Source organism: Macaca nemestrina, chromosome 1, assembly GCF_043159975.1.
Source record: "Macaca nemestrina isolate mMacNem1 chromosome 1, mMacNem.hap1, whole genome shotgun sequence".
Lineage (NCBI taxonomy): Eukaryota > Metazoa > Chordata > Mammalia > Primates > Cercopithecidae > Macaca > Macaca nemestrina.
In genome coordinates, this window is record NC_092125.1 from 25,667,944 (window position 1) to 25,690,784 (window position 22,841).

The 22,841-nt window shown below is 42.9% G+C and overlaps 1 protein-coding gene across 4 annotated transcripts in view; it reads right to left on the minus strand.

Annotated features, from left to right (window-relative positions):
* Nucleotides 1–10,900: 10,900 nt before the first annotated feature.
* LOC105493050 (adenylate cyclase 10) overlaps nt 10,901–22,841 on the minus strand; it is a 102,048-nt gene continuing 90,107 nt past the window's right edge. For all 4 annotated transcript variants that reach the window (XM_071075085.1, XM_071075084.1, XM_071075088.1 and 1 more), the window contains 3 exons: nt 19,869–20,064; nt 12,216–12,404; nt 10,901–11,281 (listed from right to left, as the gene is read on the minus strand). In XM_071075085.1, the coding sequence (XP_070931186.1) occupies nt 11,120–11,281; nt 12,216–12,404; nt 19,869–20,064 (547 nt within the window). In that variant the 3' untranslated portion in view covers nt 10,901–11,119. The remainder of the gene's footprint in view (nt 11,282–12,215; nt 12,405–19,868; nt 20,065–22,841) is intronic.

Genomic DNA, 22,841 nt, shown 5'->3' on the forward strand with positions numbered 1-22,841 from the left:
GTGAAGCTGCAGACCTTCGTGGTGAGTGTTACAGCTCATAAATGCAGCATGGACCCAAAGAGCGAGCAGCAGTGAGATTTATTGCAAAGATCGAAAGAATAAACCTTCCCCAGTGTGAAAGGGGACCCCACCTGATTGCCTCTGGCTGGCTCTGGCAGCCTGCTTTTATTCCCTTATCTGACCCCACCCACATCCTGCTGATTGGTCCATTTTACAGAGAGCTGATTGGTCCATTTTGACAGAGTGCTGATTGGTGCGTTTACAATCCTTGAGCTGGACAGAGTCACAGAGTGCTAGTTAGCTAGATACAGAGTACCAATTGGTGTATTTACAAACCTTGAGCTAGACACAGAGTACCAACTGGTGTATTCACAAACCCTGGGCTAGACACAGAGTGCTGATTGGTGCACATACGATCTGCCGGCTAGATATAAAAGTTCTCCAAGTCCCCACCCAGTTCAGGAGCCCAGCTGGCTTAACCCAGTGGATCCCGTACCAGGGCTGCAGGCGGAGCTGCCCGCCAGTCCCCAGCGGCGCCTGCACTCCTCAGCCCTTGGGCTGTCGATGGGACCCGGCACACGGAGCAGGGGGCGGCGCCCATCGGGGAGGCTCAGGCCGCACAGGAGCCCGCTGCAGGTGGGGAGCTCAGACATGGCGGGCTGCAGATCCCGAGCCCTGCCCCGCTGGGAAGCAGCTAAGGCGCCGCGAGAATTTAAGTGCAGCACTGGCGGGCCAGCACTGCTGGGGGACCCCGCACAACCTCCGCAGCTGCTGGCCCGGGTGCTAAGCCCCTCACTGCCCTGGGCTGGGGGTGCCGGCGGGCTGCACCGTGTGCGGGGCGCGTGGAGCCCTCGCCCGCGCCTGCCGGAACTCACACCTGCCGGTGAGCGCAGCCCTGGTTCCCACGCGCACCTCTCCCTCCACACCTCCCCGCAAGCAGAGGGAGGAGACTCCGGCCTCAGCCAGCCCAGAGAGGGACTCCCAGGGTGCCGTGGCGGGCTGAAGGGCTCCTCAAGCGCCGCCAGAGTGGACGTGGACGTGGAGGCCGGAGGCCAAGGAGGCCCTGAGAGTGAGGGCTGCTAGCATATTGTTTCCTCTCACTGGGATTAGTCTGGGCAACATGGTGATGATCCCAAACCAAACTGAGGGTCAGGCTGCTATTTCTCGCAGCCCAATAATGATATGCAGATGAACTGGGGAGGAAGAGAGTTTTTATTTCTATAACCAGTTACAGGGAGAAGGCCTGGAAATTATCGCCAGACCAACTCAAAATCACAAAGTTTTTCAGAGCGTATATACCTTCTAAGCTATATGTCTATGTGTAAGTGTGCATTCATCTAAAGACATAAGTGATAAACTACTTTTATCTATAACTAAGTTCTGAATCCTGAAGACCTTCTTCTGGAGCCTCAGTAAATTTACTTCATCTAAATAGGTATAGTTGCTGGGGTGATTACCCTTATCTTGTCTCCTGTTAAATCATGAAGGTTTGGGGAGTTCCTTTAGACCCCAGTAAACTTGTTTGTGGAGGCCCGGGGAGTTTCTTCAGACCCCCAATAAAACGTGCTTAATTGTAAAAGGGTCTTGTTAGGAATTCCTTCATTATCTTGTCATGCTTCAAGGCCCGGGAAAAGCCTAGACACAACTCTTGGTGGGCTCTTTGTTACATTCCACCCTTTGTATAAGGGCATTGGCTCCATCAGCTTTAACGTTTAACCTAGCTACTCAGTCAGAACTGGGAGAGTTGTAATGGAGTCCTGCGTTAGTGAGACCTGGCCTGCCACGGTGATATCCTGTCTTTACAAAAAAAAAATACAAAAAATTAGCCGGGTGTGGTGGCACACGCCTGTAGTCCCAACTGCTCAGGATGCTCAGGTGGGAGGGCTGCTTCAGCCCGGGAAGCGGAGGCTGTAGTGAGCCGTGATTGTGCCACTGCACTCAAGCCTGGGTGACCGAGCGAGACCCCATCTCAAAAAAAAAAAAAAAAAAAAGGGCTGGGATTACAGGCATGAGCCACCGCACGCAGCTAAACTTAAGTTAATGAAAATTAGTAACATTTAAAATGTATATCTTTAGTCACATTAACCACACTGCAGGTGTTCAGCGTCTACATGTGTGTCTTGTGACTACCGTATTGATCAGTGCAGATACGGAACATTTCCTTCATTGCAGAATGTTCTATTGGATGACACTGGTGCAGACCACGCAGGGGTTGGCAGCGTTTTAGATAGTTGTGTCAGGTTATACGCACACAAGCTCAGAATCCTCCATAGCCTTTTTTTTTCTTTTTTCATGGTGGGGATGGAGTTACCCTTCACAGCAGTGGTCTGGTGGCTGACACTTTCTGGTGGGTGGACAGCATACACTCTTTACTCACTCAATATAATTTATAGCCTATGATGTCCCACGCATTACAAAGTGCTACGATGCATCTGAGAACAAGACAGAGCTTGCTGAAGATCTTCTGAGCTTTGACCTTATGCCAAGTTCTGGGATATAAAGATGAGGGCTGACTGGACGTGGTGGCTCGTGCCTGTAATCCCAGCACTTTGTGGGAAGCCAAAGTGGGAGGACTGCTTGAGCCCAGGAGTTTGAGACCAGCCTGGGCTACATAATGAGGTCTCTATCTCTAGAAAAAAACTTTAAAATTAGCCCCAGCTACTCAGGGATAGTGGGTGGTGGGGGCTGGGGGCAAGGGCGGGAGGGTGAGATGGGAGGACCACTTGAGCCTGGGAGGTCAAGGCTGCAGTAAGCTATGATCATTGTGCCTCTGCACTCCAGACTAGGTGACAAAACGAGACCCTGTCTCCAAAAAATAAAAATAAATTAAAAATAAAGATGAGAGCAACAGCATCCCTGCCTTTGATGAGCTCAAAGAGGAGACAGCCCCAAACAGCGGCAGTCCTGGAAGAGCCTGGGGGAAAAACGGACCAACTGATAAACCCAACCCATGGTAGTCAGAAGCAGGTGCTTTGAGGCAGAAACATGTGAGACTCTGGCACAGACATTCCAGCCGGAGCAACGAGTCACAAGGGTTCAGTCAGGGTAGGAGAGTGGGACCAGTGTGGTTGTAGCATGGGGATTTGGGTTGAGCCAGGACTTAAAAGCCCACCTTCCAGGCTAAGAAATCGGTGTGTATCCTGAAGGCCAGATTTGAAGTAGAGTAATAAATGGGGATTGGTATTTTAGCAAGCTTATCCTACCAATGGCTGAAAATCTGAAATCAGATGGAAGTTTGAAATCAGGAGACCACTTAATTATGTGGCCATTCCAGAGCTCAGTCAGAGATGAAGGAAATGGATTTTCAGCAGCAATGGGAATAAGAGGATAGGAGGGGTGTAAGAAATATGTAGGAAGATGTTCAAGAGCATTGGCAAAATATGACTGGCTCTGGGATTGAAGAGAGGAGTCTTGATGGCAGGGGCTGGTACCATTAACAAATAGGAAACATCATGAGCAGGTGACCAGGGAAAGGTGGGGGTGAAAGGCTGGGGTTCGGAGTGCAGCAGGAGGGACAAACATAACAGTCCATTTAGCAAGTAACGAGAACCATGCAAATACTTGAAATTGTTCAGTCCTTAGTTTACTTAGCCTTTTTGAATGTATTGGTTAATTTTGAGCATCCTCCTTAAAAAGTCCACTTCTGATTTCAATATGTTCTTCCTCCATTATCTGTCAAATCAACACCTTCATCTCTGTCTCCACTGACACTTCTTTCTTGCAGGCCACCCTAATTCCAAGCTTGCAACAGCAACTATCTTCCAGTCTTCATCTTGATTCAGCTGTCTTCTAACCCATTCTGGAGAAAGAATGGTGGTCCTTCTACTTTTTTTTTTTTTAGACAAAGTCTCACTCCGTCGCCCAGGCAGGAGGGCAGTGGCATGATCTCAGCTCACTGCAATCTTGGCCTCACAGGTTCAAGCAATTCTCCTGGCTCCCAAGTAGCTGAGATTACAGGTGTGTGCCACCACACCCAGCTAATTTTTTGTTTGTTTGTTTGTTTTTGTATTTTTAACAGAGACAGGGTTTCACAATGTTGGCCAGGCTGGTCTTGAACTCCTGACCTCAAGTGATCCACCTGCCTCAGCCTCCCAAAGTACTGGGATTACAGGCGTGAGCCACCACACCCGACCCTACTTTTTTTTTTTTTTTTTTTAAATGGAAAAGATGAGGCCTCACTACGTTGTCCAGACTGTTCACTAACTCCTGAACTCAAGCAGTCCTTCTGCCTCAGCTTCCCAAATGCTGGGGTTATAGATGTGAGCCACCATGCCTGGCCAAGAGTGGTGGTCTTTTTAAAACAGAAATATGGTCCATGCACTTGGGAAAGTCATTCAGTGCCTCCTAATGCTGGCAGGATAAGGTCCCAAACTCTACCACCTGGCCCATAAGGCCTGAGGGCATGCAGCTCCTGCCTGCCCCCTAGTCATCAGACACAACTCCCCTTGCTGAGGAGAGTTCCAGCCAGACCAAGTGGAAGGACCCAGGCTCCAAAACTTCTCTAGCACCAAATGCTGTGTCCCAAACCTGTAAAGCTCTTCACCTGGCTAAGTCCTATTTCCTCTCTCAGGAAGCTTTCTCCAGCCTTCCAAAGCCAGGTTAGGGTGCGTGCCAGGCCCCTTCATAGCTATGTGTTTTAATTATCTGTTCCCCCAGCAGAATTCTGAGTGCTTTACCTGTTCTATTAATCCATTCTCACACTGCTATTAAAAACTACCTGAGACGAGGTAATTTATTAAGAAAAGAGGTTTAATTGACTCACAGTTCCACAGGGTTAATAGGAAGCATGACTGGGAGGCCTCAGGAAACTTACAATGGCGGAAGGCGAAGGGGGGAAGCAAGTACCTTCTTACCATGGAAGAGCAGGAGAGAGAGAGTGAGGGTGGAAGTGCCAAACATTTTTAAACCATCAGATCTCGCGAGAACTCACTACCATGAGAACAGCATGGGGGAAACCTGCCCCCATGATCCAATCACCTCTCACGCAGCCTCTCCTCCAACACTAAGGATCACAGCTCCAGATGAGAGTTGGGTGGGGACACAGAGCCAGACCTTGTTAACCCACAACAACCTTATGAGGTGGATACTATTATTATCCCCATTTTACAAACAAGGGAAAGAAAGCACAAAGAGGTTAAATCACTTACCCAAGGACACAAAGAAGTAGCAACTGGATCCAGTCCAGTGAGGTCCCAGGCCCACATCAGTAACCACCATGCAGAGTGTTTCTTACTTCTCTTTGTAACCCTAGTGCAGAGCCTGACTAGTATAGTTGATGTTACGTAATTTTTGTTTACCTCCATATTGTCTACTCATTCAATAAATATTAGGTTTCTACTTCCAAGGTAGTCTGTAAGAATTAGCTTGAAATGATCAAATGAAAACATTATTGGCCAGGTGCGGTGGCTCACGCCTGTAATCCCAACACTGGGAGGCCGAGGCGGGTGGATTACCTGCGGTCAGGAGTGGGAGATCAGCCTGGCCAACATGGTGAAACACTGTCTCTACTTAAATACAAAAATTAACTGGGCATGGTGGCGCACGCCTGTAATCCCAGCTACTCAGGAGGCTGAGTCAGGAGAATCGCTTGAACCCGGCATGCAGAGGTTGTGGTGAGCCGAGATCGCGCCATTGCACTCCAGCCTGGGCAAAAAGAGCAAAACTCCATCTCAAAAAAAAACAAAAAAAGAGAAAGAAAAGAAAATATTATTTAATGAACTTGTTAATTTACACTTTCTGAAGACTGTGCAGGAACACTGGTCATAGTGCGAGAAATAAAGAATGAGAACAATACCTTTACCTTTGAGTTGACAGGCATGGGGGTCGTGACAAAAATAAAACAAAATATTTTTAAAAGATCATCACTGGCCGGGCGCGGTGGCTCAAGCCTGTAATCCCAGCACTTTGGGAGGCCGAGACGGGCGGATCACCAGGTCAGGAGATTGAGACCATCCTGGCTAACCCCGTCTCAACTAAAAAATACAAAAAACTAGCCGGGCGAGGTGGCGGGCGCCTGTAGTCCCAGCTACTCAGGAGGCTGAGGCAGCAGAATGGCATGAACCTGGAAGCCGGAGCTTGCAGTGAGCTGAGATCCAGCCACTGCACTCCAGCCTGGGCGACAGAGTGAGACTCTGTCTCAAAAACAAAACAAAACAAAACAAAAAAACATCACTTTTTCATTCCTGTTCCTGAATCCTTGGTGGATTATTTATGTCTGCCTTCTCCTAAAAATAATTCTATCCAGGATGCCCCAAGGACGTCATGCTGGAAGCTTCCTGTAGGTAACCAAGGGCGCCCCAGTGGTGCTAAGTGCTGAGGCTGCAGGTCTGAAGACAAAAGCCTCCAGAGCTTGACCAGGAACGGTTCGTTTGACTGCAGCCACAGTAAGGAGCCAGTGCTGCCACCTGCTGGCCAAGAGCAGGTTCGCCCACATCCATCCTGTTAGGAGGCTGAATCACAGCCAGATGTAGGAGGGAAGGGATTTTATCACAACTCGCTTAGTTTAGAGATGAGGAAACTGATGAAAAAGGGACTTGCCCAAGGTCACGTAAGTGGTGGCATAGTCAGAACCGGAACCAAGTACAGGGTTTCTGCAAAACCTGATCCACGGTCCTCTGGATTCAGGCACATGGAACTTAACCTTCGAATTGCAGTATACTCTTTTCTCGCTTTTTCCTTTCTCTCTTCGATCCTCCCCCTTTTCCTCTCCCCCCTCCTTTCTCCTCCCCTCTTCCTCCTCTCCCCTCTCTCCTCCCTTCCCCCCTCCCCCCTCCCCCCCATTCCTCCCCTCTCCTCCTCTTCCCATTTCTCCTCCCCTCTGCTCTCCTCTCTTTTTTTTTTTTTTTTTTTTTAAACCAGTTCTCATCACTGCACTTCTAGGGCAGGAGAAGCACTGGGGAATGAGGCAGCCTAGCTCTGTGGAGGGAAAGGGAGCTGGTCAACATATGCTTTAGGTATTTTTGGTTTTGTTTTTAGTAAACTTTATTTATAGAGCAGTTTTAGACTCATAGCAAAGTTAAGTGAAAGGTAGAGTATTCCCGTATAGCTCCTGATCCTACATACTCACAACCTCACCTGCTAACAGCATTCCCCACTACAGCAGTACATGTGATACAATTGACGAACCCACATTGACACAGCGTTTTGACCCAAAGTCCGTAGTTTACGTTGAGTCGCTCTGCTGTTATGCGTTCTATGGGTTTGAACAGATGTATAATGATGTGAATCCCCCTTCAGAGTAATGTACAGAATAGTTTCACTGCCCTAGGACTCCTCTAGATTCCTCCTGTTCATCTCTCCTCCTCCCACCCCACTGGCAACCACTGTCTCCATAGTTTTGCCTTTTCCAGAAGGTCACATAGTTGGAACCAGAGAGCATGTAGCCTTTTCAGACTGGCTCCTTTCACCCAGTAACGTGCATTTAAGGTTCTTCCCTGTTTTTTCATGGCTTGATAGCTAATTTCTTTTTAGTACTGAATAACATTCCAGATTTACCACAGTTTATCCATTCACTTACTGAGGTGGCTTCCAAGTTTGGGTAATTACAAAGTTGCTATAAACATCCATGTGCAGGGTTTTGTATGGATATACGTTTTCAGTTCATTTGGGTACATACCAAAAAGCACAATTGCTGAATTGTATGGTAAGAATATGTCTGGTTTTGTAAGAAACTGTAAAACTGTCTTGCAAAATGGCTGCACCACTTCACATTCCCCCCAGCAACGAGTGAGAGTTCCCCTCACTCCACGCTCTTGCCAGCATTTGGTGTTTTAGATTTTGGCCATTCTCATAGGTGTGTGGTATGCTTTAGTTTTTCAGTAAGTTGGGAGATGAACTATTAGTTTCAGAAATCCTCACACTCGTTAGCACTATCTACCTATAGAATCAAAATCACAGGGAAGCCTGGAGGTGTTGAGTTACAGAAAACGTGAATACTTGCCTGCAGTTCACAAAGGGCACAGGGGTGAGACTCGTGCTTTTGTCAGCGGTGGGGCAGCTGAGTATGAACCAGACTAAGGTGGTTGGGACAGAACCCCAGAGTACTGTCCCCTGAGTCTATGTTCAAGCAATGCAGAGTGGCAACCAGAGGATGCTAAGCTCGAAGGAGATGGCTTGACTCTATCATGATCACTGCCTGCAGTTACCACCAGGAAGGCCTAACAGAGGGTGCAGGATATTTAAAGAGAAGGAACAAGTATAACCCAATAAGGAAGGCATAGGCTAAAGATAAAGGCCACCATCCAGAGAGAGTGCTCAAAGGCCTACCTTCCTTTGCCCATCAGCATTTAGACACATGTTTTAGTTTACTTCTCTCTCACTGGCTAATAGCAGACCACAGTGTGCTTCTTTGTTTCCTGTCTGCACCGTCTGTTCTCTTTAAAGTAAAAAAAAAACCAAACTGTCTGAGTACAGGATGGGGAGAACTTGTTAGAATACATGTGACAGTATTAAAGGCTAATGCTTATTGATCTCCTTCTGTATACTAGGCAGCGGTTTTTGTAAAATTTTTTAAAAAATTGTTTTTTGGGACAGTCTCACTCTGTCTGTTGCCCAGGCTGGAGAGCACTGGCATGATCTCTGCTCACTGCAACCTCTGTCTCCCAGGTTCAAGCAATCCTCCCACCTCCACCTCCTGAGTAGCTGGGACTATAGGTGTGTGCCACCACACCCAGTTAACCTTTTGCTTTTTTTTTTGGTAGAGATAGAGTTTCATCGTGTTGCCCAGGCCGGCCTTGAACTCCTGAGCTCAAGCAATCCACCTGCCTCAGCCTCCCGAAGTGCTGAAATTATAGTTGTGAGCCACTGCGCCCAGCTCTAGGCAGTGTTTTTCATGTAATTCTCAAAAAAAAGAACCCCACAAAACTCCATGCAGTACATACTACTATTATTTCCACTTATAGATGAGGAAACTAAGGCACAGAAAGTAAGTAGCCAACTTGGGATTATCTTCCAGATAATTGGAGTATGTCCACGGTGACTCCAAAAATGGCTAAAGTGAAGGCACATGGGTGGTTTTCATAGGACTCTTCTAGGTAGAACAAAAGAAGTAAGAGTCCTCTCCTATTCCAGATTGACCATTCTATAGCTCATATATAAGAGAAATAGAGATAAATTTGAATCTATTCAGAGACAAGTGACCAAGATACTGAGGGAACCGAAAACAAGGAGATGTTAGGAGAAGCGGAAGGAACCAGAGATATTTAGCTTGCAGAAAGCTCAAGAGAACCATGAGAGGTATGTTCAAGGGTTTGAAGGGGTCAGTGAGGAACAGACTTAAATTGATTCTGTATGATTCCAAAGAGTAGAACTAGGTCCATTTGTTGGAAGCTAAAGGGAACTTGAATCTTTAGATGGTCAGAGCAATTTTTAAGACAGAAAACACTGTTTCCTGATGGCTTGCAGAAGCACAGACAGAGAGCCAGAAAAAGTGGACTTGAATATGCCTGGACAAGGGCACACAATTTCTGGATTTAGGCTCCAGTTCAGCCACTTACTGGCCAGATGATCTCAGCCAAGCCAAAGCATCTGCCATTCTCACTGTTCAGGGTTTGCAGGGAGAAGATAAGAGCAGGTCCCAGAACTCTCTGTATCTATAAAGAGTTGCACAAATGTAAGGATTTGTTATGATTAAGGCATTAGCTTATTATGACAATGTAATCGAAATGAATCTGAACTCAGAGCTGTTCAGCTGAGTCTTCAAGATGTCCAGGTTTTGTATGTGTCTGTCCTTCCACCATGCAGAATTTGAACACAGCTCTATTATCTTACAGTAGAATGGGCTCAGTGAGGTTTACATGTGCATCTGTTTTTTCTATTGGACATGTGAGCTTGCTGAGGTCAAGAATTGTGTCCTTCATGTTTTTATATCTTAATCTCCAGCACTTAATCAGGGATTAGTATACAGTAATGAGTTGGAAAATGGTAGTGGGGTGAATAAGTGAGAGAATGAATAAAGTACAAAATAAGGCAAGTAGAAAGCAAGGGATTTCTATATTGCAGCATGGGGTGAGCATGCAACTTCCAGGATGACAGCTTTGAAGGGGACAATACTTAATTGAAGTTCAGTATTTGATGTGTTTATTTTAAAATCAGTCATCTAATATTAGTTTGTTTTTATTTGTATGGCACATATAATTTTCAACACTTTTTAATCTTCACTATCTTATTCAATATTCACAAATGTGCACTAACATAGGGAGGTTATGTGGATCAGGCAGGATATATGTATCAGGCAGGAATAAACTGTGCTTATGGCAGAGCTCATGTTAGAACATAATGTTCCGATTTCTTAGGTTGGAGCTCTTCGCTCCATGCCAGGCCACCACGCCTCTGTGGCTAACCTCGTGGTATCATCTGGTTCTGTCCAACCTCCTTTGTGGAACTCAGTTATGTGATTAGGAGAAAAAATGCCCAGCCTTGCTTTTGCATCTGGGAAATGATGAAGAATGAATTTGTTATTTCTTAAATATAAAAAAATGCAAACTCTAAATATGTAAAATATACACATGTAAAAATTATTAATATTTTAATGTTTAAAACTTGATCTTTATTTTATATTAAACATTTATCTGATATTAAAATTTTATTTGATATTTGATGCATGTGGTTAGAGGGGCTAAGACATCCCCCTGGCTTTGGAAGCTGCAGTCAGGCCCTACAAACATGTATCTTTTCTAATTCTGTCTTTGTAGACCATGACAAATGTTTGCTATTTGTAATATTGTGCTACCTCCAAAAGACTTAACAATTGGACATTTAAAAATAAGTATTTTCAGTTAATATACTAACTAGAAACATGTCTTTTGTAACACATGATGTCATACCATCTTGAGATTAATAATTTCTAATATGATACAGTTTTGCATGGGCTGAAATAAACAGGTCAAGCTAAAACAACATGAATGGTTAAAGCAATTTTTTGTAACATTAGGAGGAAGTAAACCATGACACTCCTGACCCTTTTAGACCCTCCAGAAAGAGAAGAAATCAACATGTCTGGTTCTGTGTCTGTAACAGAAGAGATTATGTAGGAACCTGGAGCGGGCCAGCCACGGAGAAAGGTCAATAATAGATAATCACAAGGACATAGTGCTTACTAAAATCTTTTTTCTTTGACATGTTAGAAATGATTGTCCACGGTATTAGCTCTCATCTGGAATTTGTTTTTTTGAAGATCCTGAATGTTTACCCTGCCTGCTACAATTTTTTCCCATGATGGGAGACTCAAGATCGTCTGAAACCATTGTTCTTCTTTTAACTCAGAGGTTGAGTACCACCATTCCTGAGAGGAAAGAAACAGAACAAAGAAATCATTAGTGTTTCTTTACTTTCGTAGTCAAGGTTAGTGCAATATCAAACAAGGCAAAATATCTTTGAGCTTTCAAAACCATGTGAACCCATAGAAAAAAATGAATCTTGCTGTCCAAACTAGGATACTGACACAGCCCTCTTTAAATAAACATGTATACTCATACATTCATTCACTTATTCAACAAAACTGAGTATAAGGCTCTGTGCTAGGCACTAAGTGTGGTTTTTGTTGTCAAAGAGTTCACATTCTGAAGGAGAGGAAAGACATGCAGACAGATGTAACACAAAGTGGAAAGTGGCCACAAAGAAGGGCAGAGAAAGGCATGCTAAGGGGGATTTGGATGAGGGAGAGAGACCATGAGAACTTAAAGGTGAAGAAGAAGCTCACAAACCTAAAATATGGACATGTCACTCTTTCTGGTAAGAATCCAGAAAGGCCTATTGTGACTGCTATGGTCTGAATGTTGGCATCCCCTGAAATTCATATGTTGAAAATTAACCCCCAAGGTAATGATATTAAGAGTTGGGCCTTGGGGAGGTAATTAGGTCATGAGGGCTCTGCCCTCATGGATAGAATTCACACCCTTATAAAAGGGCTGGAGGGAGCAAATTTTCCTTTTCCATCCTTCTGACATGTGAGGACACAGCAAAAGGCACCATCTGTGAGGAATGGAACCTCACCAGACAGAGAATCTCCAGAGCCTTGATCTTGGACTTCCAGCTTCCAAAACTGAGCAGTAAATTTCCATTGTTTATCAACGACCCAGTCTAAGATATTTTGTTACGGCAGCCTGGATAGACTAAGACCTTCCAGGCCTGGGGAAACCTAACCAGGCAGTGGGCTTCCGGGCTTCTTCATGTGGGTGAGCATCTCCCACCCCAGTTTGCTAGCTGATGATACATACTTTGCTCATGTTCAGCCAGCATTTCTCCAGCATATTCCCCTGTGTTTCAGAGAGTCGCAAGGCTGTGTTCAGGAAGACGCCACATTTCTGCCCATCTCCCATCAATATACAGATGTAAGCCATCAGGTGGTAGAGCCTTGGGCAAAAGACAGGGCCAATGGTATTTTGAGCCACCAGATTCTCCAAGTTCTAAAGGAAAAAACCCACAACAGTATATTAGAATCAAACAGGGGTCCTTGACTATAAGTTATTTCCTTCACAGATGATTTGGGAACATTTCAAGGATTTAAGCGATCAAGTGAGAAAATACATTATAGAGACATACACAGTAGGTATTGGAGATAAGATAATAAATGTCTGGTGGAGTAGCCCCCATGGTCCACTGAGATCAGGAATTGACCTGAAAGATCCAATCATTACTTCTCTACAATTACTTTTTTTAAAATTATTTTGATTATTATAATTATTCAGGCAGTACAAGTTAATTGTTGAAAAATTAGGAACAAAAATTGGCCATTTTTGCATGTAGGGAGCTTGTAAATAACCACTTGGTCCTAGAAACAAGTAAAAAGCTGAACAGGCCAGGCACAGTGGCTCACGCCTGCAATGCTAGCACTTTGGGAGGCCGAGGTGGGCAGATCAGAAGGTCAAGAGATAGAGACCATCCTGGTCAACATGGTGAAACCCTGTCTCTACTAAAAATATAAAAATTAGGTGGGCATAGTGGTGTGTGACTGTGGTCCCAGCTATTCAGGAGGCTGAGGCAGGAGAATTGCTTGAACCAGGGAGGCAGAAGTTGCAGTGAGCCAAGATTGCGCCACTGAACTCCAGCCTTGTGACAGAGCGAGACTCCATCTCAAAAATAAATAAATAAATAAAGCTGAACAGACTGGAAGATCAACAACTATTCTTGGATCCATAAGAGAAGTGAGAACATGGGGCAAACTGCTGCCCCTAAGACTGGAGAGACAAACAGATGGAGACTCACCAGTGGAAACCACTGTGGGAACCAGTGCCAGGCTAGGAAAACCTGAACTGTAATTGATGAATTGCTAGAAACTCAGAGTGGACTGGTCTAGGAGTTAAAAACTCTTGGGAGAAGAGGATTCTGGAAAGACGGCAGAGTAGGAAGTACCAACTATCTGTAGCCCCACCTAGACTATCATTACACTGGCAGAATCTGTCAGAATGTAACTATTTTAGAACTCCGGAGTCTACTGAAGGCTTGTAAATGCCAGAGGAAGGCTTGGATGGTAAACTGAGATTAATTTCAGTTTCAGCTCTTAGAACAGCTCCCTGTCCCCCAGCCTCAAAACCTGTGGCAGACAGTTGTGCACATGCTCCTGAAGAACCTGCACACAACTTGTGGTAACAAGGGTGGGCACAAAGGACCCTGTCTGAGATACCAGGAATCTGTGCTCTGATCACCGATGGCTGCTTCTGATGGAAGAGGTAGGCAGTCATTGTTGCACCTCTCCCCATCATTGCAAGCCCCTCCCACTCCAGTTGAAGTGACTTCCAGGGGATTTAAAGGGCTATTGCCCTTTCCTCCCCCAACTTTTTCTTTCCACCCACCCTCCACCACCTTGACAGCTAGACCTTAAATACTAGGACGTTCAAAAGCAACTGCCTATAAAAGGAAAATTAGAAAGTGACTGTGCATGCCTAGGGAAAGGCACAGGCTCAGAAAAGATCTGGGAAGGCCTTAAGTTTGCACCTCAGGCTGATCCTTGGCATAGAGACAGCCTACAACAATAAAAAACAAAAACAACAACAAAACCCAGAAAACTCTGGGGAAGAGGGAGAATTTGATATCCAGAGCTATCATATTATTAGATTCAAAGGTCTAGTTTTCAACAGCAATAACAAAAAGGCATACCAAGAAACAGGAAAGCATGGCTCATCGCAAGAGGGAAAACAATATCAAGAGAAACTGTCCCTGAAAAAGAACTAATGGCAGATATCCCACACAAAGATTTTTAAACAACTCTAAAGATAATCAAAGAACTAAAGGAAAATGTGGATAAAGTCAAGTAATTGATGTATGAAAATAATGGAAATATCAGTAAAGTGACAGAAAACCTAAAAGTATACCAAAAAGAAATTCTGGAGGTAAAAAGTGCAATAAGTAAAAAAAAAAAAAAAAAAAAAAAAAAACCACTAGAGGGATTCAAAGGCAGGGTTAAACAGGCAGCAAACTTGAAGACATGACAATGGAAATTATTGAGTCTGAGGAACAGAAAGAAAAAAGATTGAAGAAAAGTTAGCAGAGCCTAAGGGACCTGTGGAACACCAAGAAGTGAACCAATAAACGCATTGTGGACATCCCTGAAGAAGAAGAGAGAGAGAGAAAGGACTAGAAAGAATATTTGAAGAAATAATGGTTGAAAACTTTCCAAATTTGGTAAAAGACATGAATATAAACATCCAAGAAGTTCAACAAACTCCAGGTAAGATGAACTCAAAGAGATACACACTGAGACAAATATAATCACTTTTGAAAAGTGAAAGACACGAAACTTGAAAGCAGTGAGAGAAGCAACTAATCACATACATCTTCAATAAGATCACCAGCAGATTTCTCATCAGAAAATTTAGAGGTCAGAAGGCAGTGAGCCAATACATTCAAAATGTTAAAAGAGAAAACCCCGTCAACCAAGAGTCTTCTATTCAGCAAAAGTGTCCTTCAAAGATAAGGGAGAAATTAAGACATTGCCAGACAATCAAAAACAAAGTTAATTACCACCAGGACTTTCTTCCAAAAAATGCCCATGCCTTAAAAAAAAGAAAGAAAAAAAAAGAAAAGAAAGAAAAAAGAGAAATGCCTAAAGGAGCCCTGTAGGGTAAAATGAAAGGACAGTCAAAGCTCTAAGAAGAAATAAAGATCTCAACAAAGGTAAATACATGGACAATTAAGTGTTATTGTAATAATAGTTTGTAACTTGTTTTGTTTTCTACATTTTTAAGAGATTAATACGTTTTTAAAATTTAGTAGCCCAAAAGCTAGTATTATTGTAACTTTGGGTTGTAACTCCACATTTTGTTTTCTACATAATTGAAGAGACTAATCATTTAAAATAATTATTCATTTATGTTTTGGGAATGTAATTCTGTGACATGAACAACTGAAAGGGGTGGGAAACTACTAAAGGAGTGGAGTTCTTTGGGCATTACTGAAGTTAACTTTAGGATGCTAAATGTAATCCTCATGGTAACCATAAGGAAAATAGCTATAGAATATATACAAAAGAAAATAGGGAGGCCTGGCGCGGTGGCTCAAGCCTGTAATCCCAGCACTTTGGGAGGCTGAGGCGGGTGGATCACGAGGTCAGGAGATCGAGACTATCCTGGCTAACATGGTGAAACCCCGTCTCTACTAAAAATACAAAAAACTAGCCAGGTGTGGTGGCAGGCGCCTGTAGTCTCAGCTACTTGGGAGGCTGAGGCGGGAGAATGGCGTGAACCCGGGAGGCAGAGCTTGCAGTGAGCCAAGATCACGCCACTGCACTCCAGCCTGGGAGATACAGCGAGACTCCGTCTCAAAAAAAAAAAAAAAAAGAAAATAGGGAAAGAACTTAAATGTTTCACTATGAAAAATTAAATGCAAAATAAGACTAGTTCAGGAAATGAGGAATGAAAAAGCTGTAAGGCATATTGAAAACAAATAGCAAAATGATACACACAAGTCCCTCTTTATCAGTAATTACTTTAAATGTAATTGAATTAAACTCTCAACAACAACAAAAAAAAGCAAGTTGGCAGAATGGATTTTTTAAAAACATGACCTAATTATATACTAAAAGAGACTCACTTTAGATCCCAAGACTTGTACAAATAGATGGAGAGTGAAAAGATAGAAAAAGATACTTTATACAAATAGTAACCCAAAGAGGATAAGGGTGGCTATACTACTGTCAGACAAAATAAACTTTAAATCAGAAAGAAACTTACAAGAGACAAAGAATATTATATATTAATAAAAATTTAAATACAGCAAAATATATATAACAATTACAAAAATGTATGTTTTATAATTATATTTTTAAAATAAAAATATAACAATTACAAACATTTATGCATCTAATAATAAGATCATCAGTATATATGAAGCAAAAACTGACAAAATTGAAGGTAGAAATAAACAGTTCTGTAATAGTAGTTGGAGACTTCACTAATAGTAATGGATAGAACAATTATACAAAAGATAAGACATAGAGGACTTAGACAACACAATAAACCAACTAAATCTAACAAACATACACTTAATGGGTATAGAGTTTCTATTTTACAAGATGAAGAGAGTTATGGAGATGGAGGGCAGACATGGATACACAACATTATAAATGTATTTAATACCACTGAACTGCATACTTAAACATGATTAAGATGTTAAGTTTTATGCTATGTGTATTTGGATCACAATAAAAAAAAATTAGGCCAGGCGTGATAGCTCACACCTATAATCCCAGCACTTAGGGAGGCCAAGGTCGTCAGATCACCTGAGGTCAGGAGTTCAGGACCAGCCTGGCCAACATGGTAAAACCCCATCTCTACAAAAATACAAAAATTAGCCAGGCATGATGGCGGGTGCCTCTAATCCCAGCTATTCAGGAGGCTGAGACACGAGAATCACTTGAACCTGGGAGACGGAGTTTGCAGTGAGCCGAGATCTCGCCATTGCACTCCAGCCGGGGCAACAGAGTGAGACTCTGTGTCCAACAACAACAACAACAACAACAAAAATTAGACCAAAAAAACCCCAAACACCTTCAGGTGAGCCCCCACAGTTTTGTGTGTTTTACCTCCAGAAGCTCAGCCAGGATCTCTCAGTAAATATTGGAGGAAAAAAAATCCCTCATTCTTTCAGCAGAGGAAGAGGAAAAGGAACCATTTTGAAACACGCCAGAGTACTCTGTTCTTCTTAACAAGGTTTGCCCTCAGGAGAAACTCTGTAACCAGAGCCTAACCTCCAGGAGTTTTATTAGAGCCTAACTGATCTTGGGGAAGAGGAATACCCAACTAAACCCAGCTCTAGCCATTATGTCCCACTTAAGGAAAAAGGGACTGAAAAGCATTTGTGAAGTTCTTAGTCCAGAGGAACAGGCTCACTGAAACACTCAGACCTAATCATAGGACTGTAGAATGCTTTCCCTCTCCTCACACCTTACCATCACATTACTAAAGACCTATTTAGACAAAGTCTTTTTACCTGGTACATCATATCTGGCTATCAAGAAAAATTACAAGGCATACTAAAAGGCAAAAACACAGTTTGAAAACACAAGTCAGAACCAGACATGACAGGGATGTTGAAATGATCAGACTGGGAATTTAAAATAACTATGATTAATATGCTAAAAGCTCTAATGAATAAAGTAGAGAGCATGTAAGAGCTATATAAGCAGAGAGATGGAAATCCTAAGAAAGAACAAAAAATAAATGCTAGAGTTCAAAAACACTGTAAGAGAAATGAAGAATGCCTTTGATAGGCTTATTAGTAGACATGACCCAGCTGAGGAAAGAATCTGAGTTCAAGGGGATATCAATGGAAATCCACAAAACTGAAAAGCTAAGAGAACAAAGACTAGAAAAGAAAAACCATAACAGAATATCCAAGGATTGTGGGATAAGTACAAACAGTATACTAGATGCATAATAGAAATATCAGAAGGAGAAGAAAGAAAGGACACATCAGAAATATTTGAAACAAGAAAGACTGAAATGTTTTCCAAATTAAGGTCAAACACCAAACCAGAGATCCAGGAAGCTCGCAGAACACCATGTAGGACATATGCCCCAAAACCCCAACACATAGGCATATAATTTGTAAACTACAGAAAATCAAAGATAAACAAAAAATTTTAGGTTGGGCAGGGTGGCTCACACCTGTAATCCCAGCACTTTGGGAGGTGGAGGTGGGCAGGTCACTTGAAGTCAGGAGTTCAAGACCAGACTGGTCAACATGGTAAAACCCTGTCTCTACTAAAAATACAAAAATTAGTCAGGCCTGTTGGCAGGCGCCTGTAATCCCAGCTACTCAGGAGACTGTGGCAGGATAATAGAATTGCCTGAACCCAGGAGGTGGAGGTTGCAGTGACTCAAGATCACGCCACTGCACTCCAGCCTGGGTGACAGAGTGACTCCATTTCAGAAAAAAAGAGAAAAACAATTTTTAAAGAAGCCCAAGGGACTTCTATAGATGAACAACAACAAAAGAAGAATTGCCTTTCACTTTTCCTCAGAAACCATGCGAGCAAGAAGACAGTGCCATGACCTGTTGACAGGAAAAAAATCCCTAGAATTCTTTACCCAGTGAAATTATCCTTCAAAATTGAGGACAAAATAAAGACTTCTCAAACTGAAATTGAAGGAAGTTGTTGCTAATAGCCCTGACTTGCAAGAAATGTTAAAGAAATTCTTTAGAGAGAAGGAAAATATATAGTTCAGAAACTTAGATCTACATAAAGAAAGCAAGCATTGAAGAAAGAGTAAGTGGAGGTAAAATAAAAATTTTCCTTTTCTTATTCTAACAGATGACAGTTTGTTCAAAATAACAACAGCAACAATGTGATCAATTATTCAATTATGTCTGCTTAGGTAAATACATCTCCTAGGCAGAGATCCTGGACCAGACCACCCAGGCTTCAGACCCGCCAAACTGTAAGTTAAGAAGTGGGTGTTGTTTTGGGCCTGGCATGGTGGCTCACTGTAATCCCAGCACTTTGGAAGGCTGAGGTGGGTGGATCACTTGAGGTCAAGAGTTCAAGACCAGCCTGGCTAACATGGTGAAACCCCATCTCTACTAAAAATACAAAAATTAGCCAGGCATGGTGGCACGTGCCTGTAATCCCAGCTACTTGGGGGGCTGAGATACGAGAAACCCGGGAGGCAGAGGTTGCAGTGAGTCGAGATTGCGCCACTGTACTCCAGCCTGGGTAACAGAGTGAGGCTCTGTCAAGAAGTGGGTGTTGTTTTAAGCTGTTAATTTGTGGTAATGAGTGACAGAGCAATAGAAAACTAATACACCGGTGCTCCGTGTTTACAAGAACAAGGCAAACACGTCAACCCAACACCAGAGATTTAGCCCTTTATTCTCTTAGGGGGCTTGCCCATGTCAGGCTGTAAACTCTTGGAGTGTTTAATTTGCTCACTCTTGCACCCCAGCACTCTTGTATTAATATGCTTAATACATATTTGAATTGTTAAAATTGTGTGGAATGATTTGTCTACCAGGATGCTTTATCATAGCAATAGCAATAAAATCATACAGAAAAGTTCTATCCAAGAATAATTAGGTCATGCAATCGTATATCTGTAAGATAAAATACCATGCTTCCTTTTAAATCGTGATGTGAAAAATAATTTAATGACAGGAAATTATTCATAATATATTTAATAGCAAATTACAAAATAGAGAAATGTGCATGCACACACACAGAAAAATACTTGACAAGTGGGATCTCAATATACAAAAAGTACTTTAAGTAGTAAGGTTATTTGCAATTTATATTTTCTTTCTTTGGGGAAGTGCCTTCAAAAACTTCTATTTTTATAAACATATGAATTCTATAATGAGAAAATAATTAGCACAGGAAGTAGATAGAGATCCATTTAAGGTGTATTTTATACTGGAAGCTGGAGAATAGGCCTCACCTTGAGTAGCTCCTCCCCACTGGCTTGGGCATTGTCTGACTGTTCTTTGATTTGTTTTTGAAGGTGAAGAATTTGCCCCTCCATGTACCTAGATATTCCGTCATAATAAATAAGTGTCATGGTTCTTCTTGGCAAAAGATTTTTAGCTCTATTGGAAAATATGTAAAAGTTGTCCCATTCCTGAAGTCTGGCATACCTGCATTACCACAAAAGAATAAGAAAAATCAGTATCACCCATGAAATAGGCTGGCTTTCTGAAATGGCTCTCTGGATGTGCAGCTTCCTTTACCTGGGTCTCTGGAAGTGTGTAGTCTCCTGCCTACCCCTGCTTCACTCTCCCTAAAAAAGCAGGAAATTATCTGATACAGAGTAAGGAAATCAGATTTTTTTGATGACTTGAGATGAATAGAATCCTTGGAAACACCCAGGTAATATTAGCCACCATTGAACTGTTTGGCTTTGGTTTTGTTTTGTTTTGAGACAAAGTCTTGCTCTTGTCCCCCAGTCTGGAGTGCAATGGCAGGATCTCGGCTCACTGCAACCTCTACCTCCTGGGTTCAATCGATTCTCCTGCCTCAGCCTCCCAAGTAGCTGGGATTACAGGTGCGTACCACCACGCCCAGCTAATTTTTTGTATTTTAAGTAGAGACGGGGTTTCACCATGTTGGCTAGGCTGGTCTTGAACACCTGACCTCAGGTGATCCACCCACCTTAGCCTCCCAAAGTGCTGGGATTACATACTGAGCCACCATGCCCAGCCACTTTGGCTTTTTCAAATAAAAAGTGAGGGAGATCAGACACTTAGAGCTGTAGATTCTGGGGCTTGAAGAAATTGTTGCAATACCAAAGAGAAATGATTTAGGCCAGTACTGCTCAAAATGTGGTCCACAGACTGGCATCATCAGTATCACCTGGGTTTTCATTAATGCAGGTTCTCTGGTTCAGTCCAGGTCTACTGAATCAGACAGGCTCTGGGGGTGTGGCATCTCTGAGTTAACAAGCTCTCCAGGTGATTTTTATGCCCACTAAAGTCTGAGCAGCATTGGCCTAGGACACAGCTGTTTAAAAAACTCTCCTGCTGAAAATCAAAACCACGATGAGATACCACCTCACACCAGTTAGAATGGCAATCATTAAAAAAATCAGGAAACAACAGGTGCTGGAGAGGATGTGGAGAAATAGGTACACTTTTACACTGTTGGTGGGACTGTAAACTAGTTCAACCATTGTGGAAGACAGTGTGGCGATTCCTCATGAATCTAAAACTAGAAATACCATTTGACCCAGCCATCCCATTACTGGGTATATACCCAAAGGATTATAAATCATGCTGCTATAAAGACATATGCACATGTATGTTTATTGCGGCACTATTCACAATAGCAAAGACTTGGAATCAACCCAAATGTCCATCAGTGACAGACTGGATTAAGAAAATGTGGCACATATACACCATGGAATACTATGCAGCCATAAAAAAGGATGAGTTCGTGTCCTTTGTAGGGACATGGATGCAGCTGGAAACCATCATTCTCAGCAAACTATTGCAAGAAGAGAAAACCAAACACCACATGTTCTCACTCATAGGTGGGAATTGAACAACAAGATCACTTGGACACAGGAAGGGGAACATCACACACCAGGGCCTATTGTGGGGAGGGGGGAGGGATAGCATTAGGAGATATACCTAATGTAAATGACGAGTTAATGGGTGCAGCACACCAGCATGGCACATGTATACATATGTAAGAAACCTGCACGTTGTGCACATGTACCCTAGAACTTAAAGTATAATAAAAAAAAAAAAAAAGAAAAAAGAAAAAAGAAACTCTCCTGCTGAGACAGACAAGAAAAATAAATTTGGATGATTTTTGGACTTTAGATTTCTTAACCTTTAACTCACATTGGTAAGTTATTAGATTTTGAACTTTAATTGGCAAGAGTAATTAATTTTTGGATTTTAATTTTTCCCCATTAATTTTTTTTTTTTCTTTTTTTTTCTGAGGTGGAGTTTCACTCTTGTTGCCCAGGCTGGAGTGCAATGGCACGATCTCGGCTCACCGCAACCTCCGCCTCCCAGGTTCAAGCAATTCTCCTGCCTCAGCCTCCCTAGTAGCTGGGATTATAGGCATGTGCCACCAGGCCCAGCTAATTTTGTATTTTTAGTAGAGACGAGGTTTCTCCATGTTGGTCAGGCCAGTCTTGAACTCCCGACCTCAGGTGATCCACCTGCCTCGGCCTCCCAAAGTGCTGGGATTACAGGCGTGAGCCACTGCGCCCGGCCTCCCATTAATTTTATAAGAGGGGATTTCTGGCCAGGTGCTGTGGCCCATGCCTGTAATCCCAGCATTTGGGGAGGCTGAGGTAGACGGATCACCTGAGCCCAAGAGTTGGAGACCAGCCTGGGCAACATCACGAAATCCCATCTCTACAAAAAATTAAAATTAGCCAGGTGTGGTGGATGTGCCTGCAGCTCCAGCTACTCAGGAAGCTGAGGTGTTTGGATCACTTGAGCCTGGGAAGGTGAGGCTGCAGTGATCCGTGACTGCACCACAGCACTCCAACCTGGGTGACATAGCAAGACTGTCTCAGAAAGAAGGAAGGGGAGGATTTCTATTCAAATTTGGAGCTGTTCAAGCTTGTGGCATTTTATATAGGAATGTCTTCATATTGTCATTTAGTCTCATCACAAACCTCTGATAGACCATATGGTTGCATATAATTTAATTAAGATAGGAAATAAAATAACGGGGTGATTTTCAGTCTTGGGGATAGTCATGGAAATAATTTAATGAATGTTTTGTTCTGACCCATTTTAGAACCCTAGCGTTCATCTCCTTTCTAAAGGGTATGACCATAATAGCTACATGCTTAACTGAGTTAAAAACGTAATAGGTTAAAGTGATTAAGCCTTATGCTTAATGAGTTAATGGGGTGTGAGGAGAATGCCTCTTCCTCACTCCTGAAATTTCC